At 39.0% G+C, this 12,492-nt stretch overlaps 1 protein-coding gene across 1 annotated transcript; it reads right to left on the reverse strand.

The window, feature by feature from the left end:
• Positions 1-6,583: 6,583 nt before the first annotated feature.
• Positions 6,584-10,263, reverse strand: LOC103509824 (LHFPL tetraspan subfamily member 3 protein-like). Its single transcript, XM_008474456.1, has 2 exons — positions 9,615-10,263; positions 6,584-6,897 (listed from the first exon to the last, which is right to left on the reverse strand). The coding sequence occupies exons 1-2, from the start codon at positions 10,009-10,011 to the stop codon at positions 6,584-6,586; spliced, it is 711 nt and encodes a 236-aa protein (XP_008472678.1). The 5' UTR covers positions 10,012-10,263.
• Positions 10,264-12,492: the final 2,229 nt, after the last annotated feature.

Below are 12,492 nucleotides of genomic sequence, written 5' to 3' on the forward strand. Positions count from 1 at the left end.
CTTTTGGCATCTCCACCAATTCAGTAGTTCTGGCATCTCCATCAATTCAGTGCTTTTGGCATCTCCACCAATTCAGTAGTTCTGGCATCTCCATCAATTCAGTGCTTTTGGCATCTCCACCAATTCAGTAGTTCTGGCATCTCCATCAATTCAGTGCTTTTGGCATCTCCACCAATTCAGTAGTTCTGGCATCTCCATCAATTCAGTGCTTTTGGCATCTCCACCAATTCAGTAGTTCTGGCATCTCCATCAATTCAGTGCTTTTGGCATCTCCACCAATTCAGTGCTTTTGGCATCTCCACCAATTCAGTAGTTCTGGCATCTCCATCAATTCAGTGCTTTTGGCATCTCCACCAATTCAGTAGTTCTGGCATCTCCATCAATTCAGTGCTTTTGGCATCTCCACCAATTCAGTAGTTCTGGCATCTCCATCAATTCAGTGCTTTTGGCATCTCCACCAATTCAGTAGTTCTGGCATCTCCATCAATTCAGTGCTTTTGGCATCTCCACCAATTCAGTAGTTCTGGCATCTCCATCAATTCAGTGCTTTTGGCATCTCCACCAATTCAGTGGTTTTGACATCTCCACCAATTTAGTACTTTTGGCATCTCCACCAATTCAGTGCTTTTGGTACGAGTTACTGTTAGATAGCAGATTGAGACAAGATAAAATTTTCTAATAATGTCATCAATGCAACTTACACCTTAAAAGCTTATAGGTATAAGGCTACAGTCTTATGTAGCCTTATACCTAAGTATAGACTGTAGCCTTATACCTATAAGTACTGGGTACGAGGTACCGAACAAGAACTTTGAAAAGCCAACAACAACAACAACAACAACAACAACAACAACAACAACAACAACAACAACAACAACAACAACAACAACAACAACAACAACAATACCAACACCAACACCACCACCAACAACAACAACAACAAAAACAACAACAACAACAACAACAACAACAACAACAACAACACACCAACAACAACAACAACAACAACAACAACAACAACAACAACAACAACAACAACAACAAGAAAAACATTAATGTTCAAGGTGGTTGAGATCTTTCTATTCCATGACCTTTTCTCATATCGACTACCTATAAACCTATACGAACTGCATGAAATATGATATGAAAGTAACCATAGTTAGCTAAAGGTATGTACATAGGTACGTATAACTAGGTACCAATTACGGGTTGATAATGGAGATATGAGTGGATATTATTGTAGCTGATTGAAACAAGCAGGGTCCGTCCCTCCGGGAATTTTTCAGCCCGTAGTGATTAGAGAAAATTAGTACCTATGTACCTACCTAATTTGTTTAATATTCAGTTTATTATTATTCTAGATTTGATTTTTTGATTTTACTTTTATGTAATGATTTAAAATCAAGACTAGAGCCCGTTCTCCCTTTATTCCCAATATAATGTTCAAGTTTACCTAATTTGTTTAATATTCAGTTTATTATTATTCTTGATTTGATTTTTTGATTTTACTTTTATGTAATGATGTTCAAGTCACCCATCCATTTATTGGCCTTCACTGAAACGCTTGTAGGTTAACAAAAGACCTAGAAGAATAGAGACTTAGATTATACATAATATGTATTCAGAACCTAGGTAAAAAAATGTTATTATTCTTCTGCCATCTGTTTTCACCGCAGTTATTTCACTCCTGATTAAACTCAAGTTAGGTTTGTTCAATCTTGATGGTTAATTAAAACATGATAGACAATTAACTACCAAGTTCATGGTTTAATGAACAAATATTTCACCGGTTAGCATTCCATCTGGCAGTATTGAAATAGATTCTGGCACTATTGAAATGGTTAATGGTTAATTGAACTTGTAAACATTGTCAAAGTGCACTAATGGAAATATTGCAACGTCATTCTGTCAATTCTGTCGGAAATAGAAATTCAGAAGTGCAATGTGTAAACAAATTAGTCAAGCTAATAATAAACAGACCATTTTCCAGCTGTGTAGAGGGTGTGATATGATAGCGTCAATGCAATGATTTGCCTACATATAATAAATAATATCATCAATGCAATAAACAATACAAACAATGTATCTATCTATCTATTGCAGAATATACGAGATATAGGGATCTAATGTACTGTAAACATCAACACTGAACACATCATAATTGGCACAATGTTGGACATAGAGACATATCTATTGTAAGCAGAATACCTATACGAGATATAGGGATCTAATGTACTGTAAACATCAACACTGAACACATCATAATTGTCAGGCACAATGTTGGACATAGAGACATAGACCTTGATAATGTTCTACGTAACCATACCAATACCAAGTCATCAAGCAAATGAAGAAAAGATCTAATAATACCTATTGAAACCTATCTATTATCGGGTAAGTGTACCATTTATTCGCCCACCTAAAAAACGTACCATTTATTGGCCCACCTGTACCATACGCCACATAAGTCTGAACTGGATCTTCAAGACAAAGATTTGGTAAGAAATTTTCATTACTTTCCTTCCTATAGGATAAGGAAAGTAAAAAGCAATACTCCCTCGAGTACCTACATATTACTCTTTCATAATGCCAATCCAAGCAATAATCTATTTTGTTGAACAGCGGTTGGGGCGCGGGTTTCTAATCCATGGGTTGGTGGATCGAATACGGACGTTCCATAGAAATAGAAATCTTTCTGCTAGTTTTCAGTCGATTCAACAATCATGCCTGCGTCTAAAATGAGAGGCGTTACTGGTATGATTCTGTCTCTCCTCATCAAAACATGCAAAATTGAACCAATAGGTATAGGTAAAGTTTTTTCCCCCCAAGAGGATTGATAGAGGATAGAGGGAGCTGTAACTGTCAAGGTCTTATCGTACCGAAAAGCGAAGAGAGAAGAAAGACAGGATAGGAAAAAGCCAGCAGGCGTTCTGAGAACGAACCTTTTATCTGTTTAACATGAGACTGTACACCTGGCCCTTGATAGATTCAACAATAAGATAAGCCTTATTTCATTATGACTTTTCTTTAGATTCAACATGGCTGAACCAAAGAGATTCCACTTTGGGCGTCCACACTTGCTGCCATAGGCCACTTATTATGTATTTTCAATGGTTATCTGAAAGAGAGGATCTGATTGAAATTTTGCTATTTTTTGATGAAAAGAACACCTTCACTTACCCGATGTAGCTGGTGCATATAACCAAGATGTTGACGAGCACCACCTAAGTACGAGTATAATATGTAAACGAGTATAATATGTAATTAGACTTACCCGAAATAATCTGTAGCCACGCAGCCACCATGTACACACTGGTCGGCTGCATGAAGAAGAACAACAACATCACCGCAATTGTCACCAAAGCCACTGAAATGGTTAATGGTTAATTGGACTTGTAAACATTGTCAAAGTGCACTGATGCAAATATTTCAACGTCATTCTGTCAATTCTGTCGGAAATAGAAATCCACAGAAGTGCAATATCTAAACAAATTAGTCAAGCTAATAATAAACAGACCATTTTCCAGCTGTGTAGAGGGTGTGATATGATAGCGTCAATGCAATGATTTGCCTACATATAATAAATAATATCATCAATGCAATAAACAATACAAACAATGTATCTATCTATCTATTGCAGAATATACGAGATATAGGGATCTAATGTACTGTAAACATCAACACTGAACACATCATAATTGGCACAATGTTGGACATAGAGACATAGACCTTGATAATGTTCTACGTAACCATACCAATACCAAGTCATCAACCAAATGAAGAAAAGATCTAATAATATTGAAACCTATCTATTATCTAATAGTATTGAAATGAGTAAACAAAATAACTAAATTTCGTGAAACGGAAGAACAAATGACACATCCCGAAACATCAATAAAATTACGAGTTTTTGCAAAGTACGCATCTACCTACAAGAAGGAATTGGACTGAGACAAGATGACAAGATTTTGTCTGGAATTCATACAGCTAGACAGAAACCATTCTAAATAAATTATTCCAACTTCATCTTGGATTTCTTTTGGAAAACAAACAATAACGAGTAATTTCTGCCTCGGGTAAAAGTTCCTCATGCAACGTTGTGAGTGCCTCGAGATCAAAACACAATGTCACATTTTATTATTTCTTCTTTTTCTTCAACCTTTCTGAGAAGTAGGTACCTCCCCTATTATATACCAGTTTGAGCCAAAATATCCGGAAATCTGAAAACGCCCCCCAAAAGCTTCGGGAAAATTTGGGTAGGTAAAGTAAGGAAGGGAGGAGGATTTTTCAATGGGAGTTAAAAAAAAATCCCAAATGAAAAATGAAGTCTGTATTGTTGTAACCAGGTACCTCCCCTATTACCAGTTTGAGCCAAAATATCCGGAAATCTGCAAAAGCTCCCAAAAGCTTCGGGAAAATTTGGATATAGGTAAAGTAAGGAAGGGAGGAGGATTTTTCAATGGGAGTTGAAAAAAAATCCCAAATGAAAAATGAAGTCTGTTTTGTTGTAACCATAAATAAGATCGCGGGACTTTTTCAGGGAGAAGTGGTTAGGTCTCCTTTTTGGGTACGTTTTGGTTGGCATACTTGTTTTTCGGGGGTCAAATTGAAGGCCAAAATATACGTAAATCTGCGGGAGCTCCCAAAAGCTCTGATTGTGGGAGGCGGGCAACTATTAGAGAGATCAATCAACCAACGCAAAGTTTGATATTTCAAACACTTAAATTTAAGAATTTAATCTTCTTGGAGGTTCTCAAAAGAGAGCTTCTGTAATATGTGTAAGTAAAATCAGATGAAGATCTCTGCAAGTAGCTACAATAGGTACCTCCCGTAAATGCTTTCCCTAATATTATGTGGGTATATTTATTAAAATAATGATAATAAACCAAATAATGATAATAATTAATAAACCAAGTTAAAATGATAGTAATAAACCAAATAGGTGATACCTAAATTGAATGATTATGGAGTGAGTACTTACTTACCTATTTTGAGTGCGTCACAGGCAAATGGTCCTCTCCTATATTAAAATAATGATAATAAACCAAATAATGATAATAATTAATAAACCAAGTTAAAATGATAATAATAAACCAAATAGGTGATACCTAAATTGAATGATTATGGAGTGAGTAGGGTGTCTAGTCGTACCTTGGCCCCCGTTGTACCTTGGTCCCCTGGACTTTTCTGGTAACTGGCGCCACCTATCACAGGCAAATGGTCCTCTTTATAGATATGTAGGTGTTATGACATTCATGACTCTACAGCTGGATCCAATGAGTGGTACTTAACACCTTACACTAAACAAGTAGGTAAACACATTCTACGTAAAATCCGATGAAGATTAAGTTGGACTAGATTCAAACTTCAAAGTTGCAGATTGCAGACACTTTTGACAATTATTTTCTAATAACAAGGTGAAACGGAAGAACAAATGACACATCCCGAAACATCAATAAAATTACGAGTTTTTGCAAAGTACACCTAACTATTTATAGGCAGATAAGATAAGTGGGTAGGTATGTATCTACAAGAAGGAATTGGACTGAGACAAGATGACAAGAATTTGTCTGGAATTCATACAGCTAGACAGAAACCATTCTAAATAAATTATTCCAACTTCATCTTGGATTTCTTTTGGAAAACAAACAATAGCGAGTAATTTCTGCCTCGGGCAAAAGTTCCTCATGCAACGTTGTGAGTGCCTCGAGATCAAAACACAATATCACATTTTATTATTTCTTCCTTTTCTTCAACCTTTCTGAGAAGTACCTCCCCTATTATCAGTTTGAGCCAAAATATCCGGAAATCTGCAAAAGCTCCCAAAAGCTTCGGGAAAATTTGGATAGGTAAAGTAAGGAAGGGAGGAGGATTTTTCAATGGGAGTTAAAAAAAAATCCCAAATGAAAAATGAAGTCTGTATTGTTGTAACCATAAATAAGATCGCGGGACTTTTTCAGGGAGAAGTGGTTAGGTCTCCTTTTTGGGTACGTTTTGGTTGGCATACTTGTCTTTCAGGGGTCAAATTGAAGGCCAAAATATACGTAAATCTGCGGGAGCTCCCAAAAGCTCTGATTGTGGGAGGCGGGCAACTATTAGAGAGATCAATCAACCAACGCAAAGTTTGATATTTCAAGCACTTAAATTTAAGAATTTAATCTTCTTGGAGGTTCTCAAAAGAGAGCTTCTGTAATATGTGTAAGTAAAATCAGATGAAGATCTCTGAAACATTAGAGTAGGTAAGTAATTACCTACTTGAAAAATGATGAGACATTATTCAAGTCAAGTGGCGAGGCAAAACACGGGATCAGTGGTAGTGGTAACGCGCTTGTCATGCAGAAGGATTGATGTCCACAGCATCGACTAAAAATTTGCACCCCTATTTCGATTGCAAATATTTCAACAGGTTATTTCCCGATGCATCTCTGGTGCTGACCCAGCACCTATGTAACTATGTATGTTGTTAGTATTGTGGAGAGAAAAATGACTCTCTAAAATATTCATGTAGGATTGTAGGTTATTTAGCATCTAATCTCAGCCACTCACGCTCAGACGAACTCAGACTGTCTGAAAGACCGCAGTCTCAAGCCTTTTCTGCCATACACGTACGGACTGTCTGAGTGTGAGTATAGTGGGCAAAGGGGGATACTACCCCCACAGTGTGACGCTTACCATACAAAGGTTCTGGCTGAAGTTTGATATGTCGGGTGGCCAAAATGAAGGCCAGTATGGCAAGCACTATCACGTCTAGACAGCCGATGATGGCCAAAATGTAGGCCCACTTGATATCACATTGGCCCAAGTTGTAGCGGGAGGCCGTGGGGCCGCAGATCTCCTGAGCTTTGGCCGATTCCCAGCCCAGAGGGTAGATGACAACACTGGCGATCATACAGAGCGCTGAAAAGAAATGAAAGAATTGATTTAGATATCATTTTTTATTGACAGTCAGTAAACAGGGACACAAGTAACATTCTACCATCTACCCACAAGGTCACAAGGATTTTCAACTGGCGATGGTGATCTATGGCGGTTAGCAAGCACTTTAGCCTTTGAGGATTTCTCTTTTTCAATACCTATCTACCTACCCATTTTAAAATTTTCGACACCTCCCTTGCGCCCTTCGAAGTAAAGACCAACTTTTTTGCGGCCGGCGGCCCCTTTACTTTTCTGCATCGCTCAGATTCTCTCTACCACCCTCCTCTCTCAATCGATTCTCTTCGTAGTCAACTTTTATTCCAAAACACATCGTCGCGGCTATTAAAAACTCATAATAGTCATAAGCTAAATGCTATTACGAAAGCCAAGTCACAAGTCAGGATTCACATTTCAATATACCCATCTCGGTTTTGTTTAGCCATTACTAACTTCTCATAATTACGACAGTCACCAGACTCGAACCAAAGAACATGGTGCTAATGACCATTGAGTAACCAAACTATAATTACAGACCAGTGGCGTAGTGAGATGTTCAAATGGGGAAGCTACGAGTATAAGTAGGTACTATAAACTATAAACCCATTTACAGTGTGCCGATCTGTTGGAATGTTGAATAAATACTAAACTTTAGGTTTATATTGTCGTAGGGATGATATTTGGCAACAAATATCGTCGTTACCAGAAGATCCCAGAGATCCCAGAGATGAATTGGAGGAAGCAACAAAATCTTAAGCAAAGGTTGCGTACGTCAACTCAGATAGAAGAGATCATTGGACTTAGAAGTACTAAAACAAAAAAAAAAAAAAGAAGTGACGTGGTCGCCAAATAAACAAACAGTTTCGAGCGTTTGTACCAGAGCATCGACATTCTGAGTTGGAAAGTGGCGTTTTGTGGCGTTTACATGCTTATGGTTTTCAAGTCACAAATGTGTTCTACTTTGGTCAAAGCTTTCCCCAGCCACCCAGAATCAGGCGCCTATCCGGGCCGACCCTAAACCAAAAACAACCGAAAGTTCTTCAGCAATACTATTTAGTATTTTCGGTAATCGGTGTAAGTATAGTAGGGGGATGAGAAAAAACGGAGAAAGGAAGGGAAATGGTGCTTTCCTAGCTTCCCCACGCCATCGCCACTGTCACGGACCACTAACAACAAAATAATAGTAGGTATACATAACTGTAGTCATATAATATACCTACTAGAAATACGTGCCAACACTGCCCTTACTAGATGTAAACTTCATAACATCTTTATGTTTGTATGATTTCAAAGAAATGAAATGATAAATAATGGATAATGTACAATTATTTCACTAATGTCTTGCAGGACAGGACTAGAATCAGTGGAATTGAAAAAGCCATCAAATATCGTTCACCGTTGTTTACAGTTTTGGTAGAGGGAACTGTAACTGCTAAGGTCTGATCTTCCCAAAAGCGAACGGAGAAGAAAGACAGGATAGGAAAAAGCCAGTCGTTCCGAGAACGAACCTTATCCTTTCAGGATAAAATCCGCCCCGTTCGGGAATCGAACCTTCAACCTTACAAGGTGGACGCGCTACCATCCACAGGCTAACTAGGCTGGCCATTTGCACTTTTACATTTCGTGGAATTCCAAAGTTCCTTTATGAAACAGTCCATTTCGGAATTCCAAAGGGGCAAAGTTCCTTCATCAAAAAGGCTTCTGGAGGTCTTTAGTCAACCAAGAACCCAAATAAAATGTAGGTTAAGTCTTCCATAAAGAACAAGAGGATACCCCTTGGGCCCGGCCTTATCACTCCCCTGCCTTCCAAAGTATTATACAAGAGTTCGCGAAACTTTACAGTTAGATCCAGGAAACATTGCTTTAGCAGAGAGAACAAGAGAGTCTAAACAATATTCTAGACTTGAAACAATGCGAAGTATAGTTAGTGGTAAAAGTACTAAGTACTAGTATAGTAGAACTAAGAATCTCGAGTACCTTCCTACATAATTATTACTCTTTTATAATGCCAATCCAAGCAATAATCTTTGTATTATTCTTTCTCTGTAATCAAATATACGAGACCTTGTTTAGACTGCTGGGGTAAAGGGACTTTTCAGTCCTATTCGGGCAGGATAAACAAGGTATATTCTATTCTATTCTATTCTATTCTAATCAATAATTTGTTGAACAGCGCAGCGGTTGGGACGTGGGTTTCTAATCCATGGGTTGGTGGATCGAATACAGACGTTCCATAGAAATGGAAAACGTTCTGCTAGTTTTCAGTCGATTCAACAATCATACCTGCGTCTAAAATGAGAGGCGTTACTGGTATGATTATGTCTCTCCTCATCAAAACATGCAAAATTGAACCAATATTAAGATATAGGTAAATTTTTTTCCCCCCAAGAGGATTGATAGAGGATAGAGGGAGCTGTAACTGACAAGGTCTTATCGTACCGAAAGCGAAGAGAGAAGAAAGACAGGATAGGAAAAAGCCAGCAGCCGTTCTGAGAACGAACCTTTTATCTGTTTAACATGAGACTGTAACCCGTAGGTATTTATGTGATTATGTGACTTGTTTTTAGATTCAACCAAAGAGATTCGGCTTTGAACGTCCACACTTGCTGCCACAGGCCACATAGGTATGTATATTTATATCTGAAAGAGGTCCTCTGAGAGAAATTTTGCTATTTTTTGATAAAAAAAACACGTTCACTTACCCGATATAATCTGTAGCCACGCAGCCACCATGTACACACTGGTCGGCTGCATGAAGAAGAACAACAACATCACCGCAATTGTCACCAAAGCCAACGTTACGCTCACCAAACACAACACCGTTGAGATCTTAAACGCAGCGTTCGAAATCTCCATGAATTCTGCAAACTTTCCCGTGCATTCTTCAAACCCGTTGACGTCAAATTCGCAGCTTGACCACAACCCAAGGCGGCCCTTGTTGGCGATTCCGATCCATTCGGGCGTAAGGAAAGCGACGCTTACGATTAGGGCGAAGCAGAGGGTGAAGATGCCCCATAGAACGCCGACGGCTTTCGAATTGCGGACGTAGTTTGTCGCGTAGATTTGTGACGTTTCGACGTATTCGACTTTGGACCCCATGGTGCAGTTAGGAACTTTGGACCGCACAAGGGGCAGAAACCGATTTATAATAGTCGCTGGGTATGGAATTTGTTTTGGGGTCAACACATTGGATTTATCCAATAGGAACTTCAAGGGGTGTTTCAAGGTGAGCCAAATATTTTCCTTTGAACAACTGGGATTTAGTTGTCTTCCCTTGAATGATACTTAAGGAGTTCTATTCCAGAGGGGCCTTCGTCGGGTACGTTCATTGTTTGAGAGAGTCATAGTAAATTTCCTGGAACAAAAGAAAAGAACGTTTCAAGTTATAGCACATTTAAAATAATGACCAAGGAAGTTCATTATTAAATTTGTCTAGTGATTGCACCTCCCACTAGCTATGTTGGTAAGTAGGTACTTTGAAAAAAAAAAAAAGTGGTTCTGATAGAAAGTAGTTATCACAGTATACCGACATTACCGACCGATCAGTACCTAGCTACCTAGATGTAGGTATCTTATTTCAGTGACCTTTAGACTCTGTAGCTTGTAGTTATACCATCAGTTAAGAAAAAGAGAAGCACCCATAACTTGAACGGAGATGACTATAATGGGTATTTGAGTACCAGCATACATTCTCTTATGTCTCTCAAGTTATAACTGGTAAGAGTCTGAACAGCTCTAGATCTGACTCTCACTTTGCCGCTACTGAAAGTTAATATGCATTTTTTTTTTTCAACAGCTACTCGTATATCACACCTATAAATACACTCGGAGTCAGTCAAAAGTTGGATAATACGAACTTAAACTGATAAAACCCTATATAAAAAAAAATACATTATTACAAAACAAAAAGTGGGAAGCTCGACATTTAATTTACTAGTAGGTAGTAGGTACCTATACCTACTTATCAAAAGCTAACGAATGTATCAAAAGCATTACAAGTCTTACCGGAATAACTTATCAAATTATCTTCGGTGCATTGTACCTGCATTACACGTTTTACTGGAATAACCTATCAAATTATCTTAAAGGTCCTTCGTATTATCCAATTTTAAAATGTCAAATTTTACGTTGATGCTTCATAAGTTCATACTTCATATCTTCCAGTGGCGTAGCGTGGTCTCAATTCAAGTGTAAGGCCTTGTAGGGCTCATGCACAGGTCTACCAAGTCCCATCACAGTAGGTACAATGGTACATGCCATTAATATTTATGGGCATTAGAGTGAACTTTTGAGTTGTATGGCCGCCATACACGCCATACATACACGCTACGCCACTCCCTAAGACTTTTTTTTTTTAGATTCGATAGATGTCGGTACACATCGTCGATAGAACGACGGAGGTCATATCGTCCCGAATTTGAAGAGGGAAGAAGGCCAGGATAGGAGGAAGAGTTTATAGGATAGAGGATATAGTCCGAACTGGTGGAAATCAAACGGGAATGTTTAAATGTCTAAAATTCTGTAGGTATGTATAACTGCTAAGGTCTTCAGTGACGGGGGTTCCATCCACCATTCGGTGACAAGACATCCGCTTCTTCACATCAACCTCGCCCATCTTCAGTGAGGCCGGAAAAGCCAGCAGCACAAAAGCCAGCATCTTCAGTGGGGGCACGGTTGGTCCAGTGGTAACGCGCTTGCTTGCCATGCAGAAGGTCCCGGGTTCGAATCCCACCATCGACAAAAATCTGTACTCGTTTTTCGATTGAAAATATTTCAACAGGTTACTTTCTGGTGTTCTCGTGTTGACCCAGCATCTAAATGGGAAGTGTTGTGTCTCTTCTTGCCCATCTGATGAGAGGCATACTACGGGATGGGCATGCTACGACACAGGCCACAAGCGCCTAATGTAGCAGTTGTTCCATTGCTACGAAATAAAAACGGCGGTGGAACACTCATCTTTTTAAAAAAACAAGATTGCCGAGATGGTTACCATACCAACCACGCGCAACGTTGCTCCTCAGTGATCCATTGGGAAATTCGGTTTCAACATGCTATCGTCGGTAGCTTAGAATATAAAATCTGAACTATCTGAAGATCTGGAATGTGTGATGGTTTCATTCCATTGCCACGTATAGGTAGTTGGATAGCAATGGTAGCATGTTCTGGATTGGAGACATGAAAAATGTCTTCAGGCAAATGAGAAATACATTAAGACACATAGCTGCATATCATACTCCTAATGTGTTTATTCTGAATGGTAATGTTCCAACCTAGAATGTCTAGGTAGTATGTACATTGTTTGTATTGTTCCAAGGTCAGATACCTACCTTGACTTCGGATACCTTCTCTACTTTAAGGCCAGCCACTCACTATCAGCGAGACCTGACAGGTAAACCTCATCAGGTCTACCTGTCAGATCTACCTGATAGAGCGTGTGTTCATCAGGTATAAGGTAGGCCTGACAGGCGGACCTGATCCAGGTCTACCTGATAGTGAGTGGCTGGCCTAGGTGCTATCCAAGTATTCAACATCCGACTGTGTTGCCATTGGTCGCTACTCATAAGCGGTTACTCGAATGTC

This window comes from Diaphorina citri, unplaced genomic scaffold, assembly GCF_000475195.1.
Source record: "Diaphorina citri unplaced genomic scaffold, Diaci psyllid genome assembly version 1.1 scaffold533, whole genome shotgun sequence".
NCBI lineage: Eukaryota > Metazoa > Arthropoda > Insecta > Hemiptera > Psyllidae > Diaphorina > Diaphorina citri.

Bases quoted from the DNA above. Each gene is read 5' to 3' on its own strand.
- LOC103509824 (XM_008474456.1), bottom strand. From the start codon at position 10,011: ATGGGGTCCAAAGTCGAATACGTCGAAACGTCACAAATCTACGCGACA. The intron at 6,898-9,614 runs GTAAGTGAACGT...ATTTCTTTTCAG, and splicing joins GTGGCTACAGATTATATCGG to CGCTCTGTATGATCGCCAGT.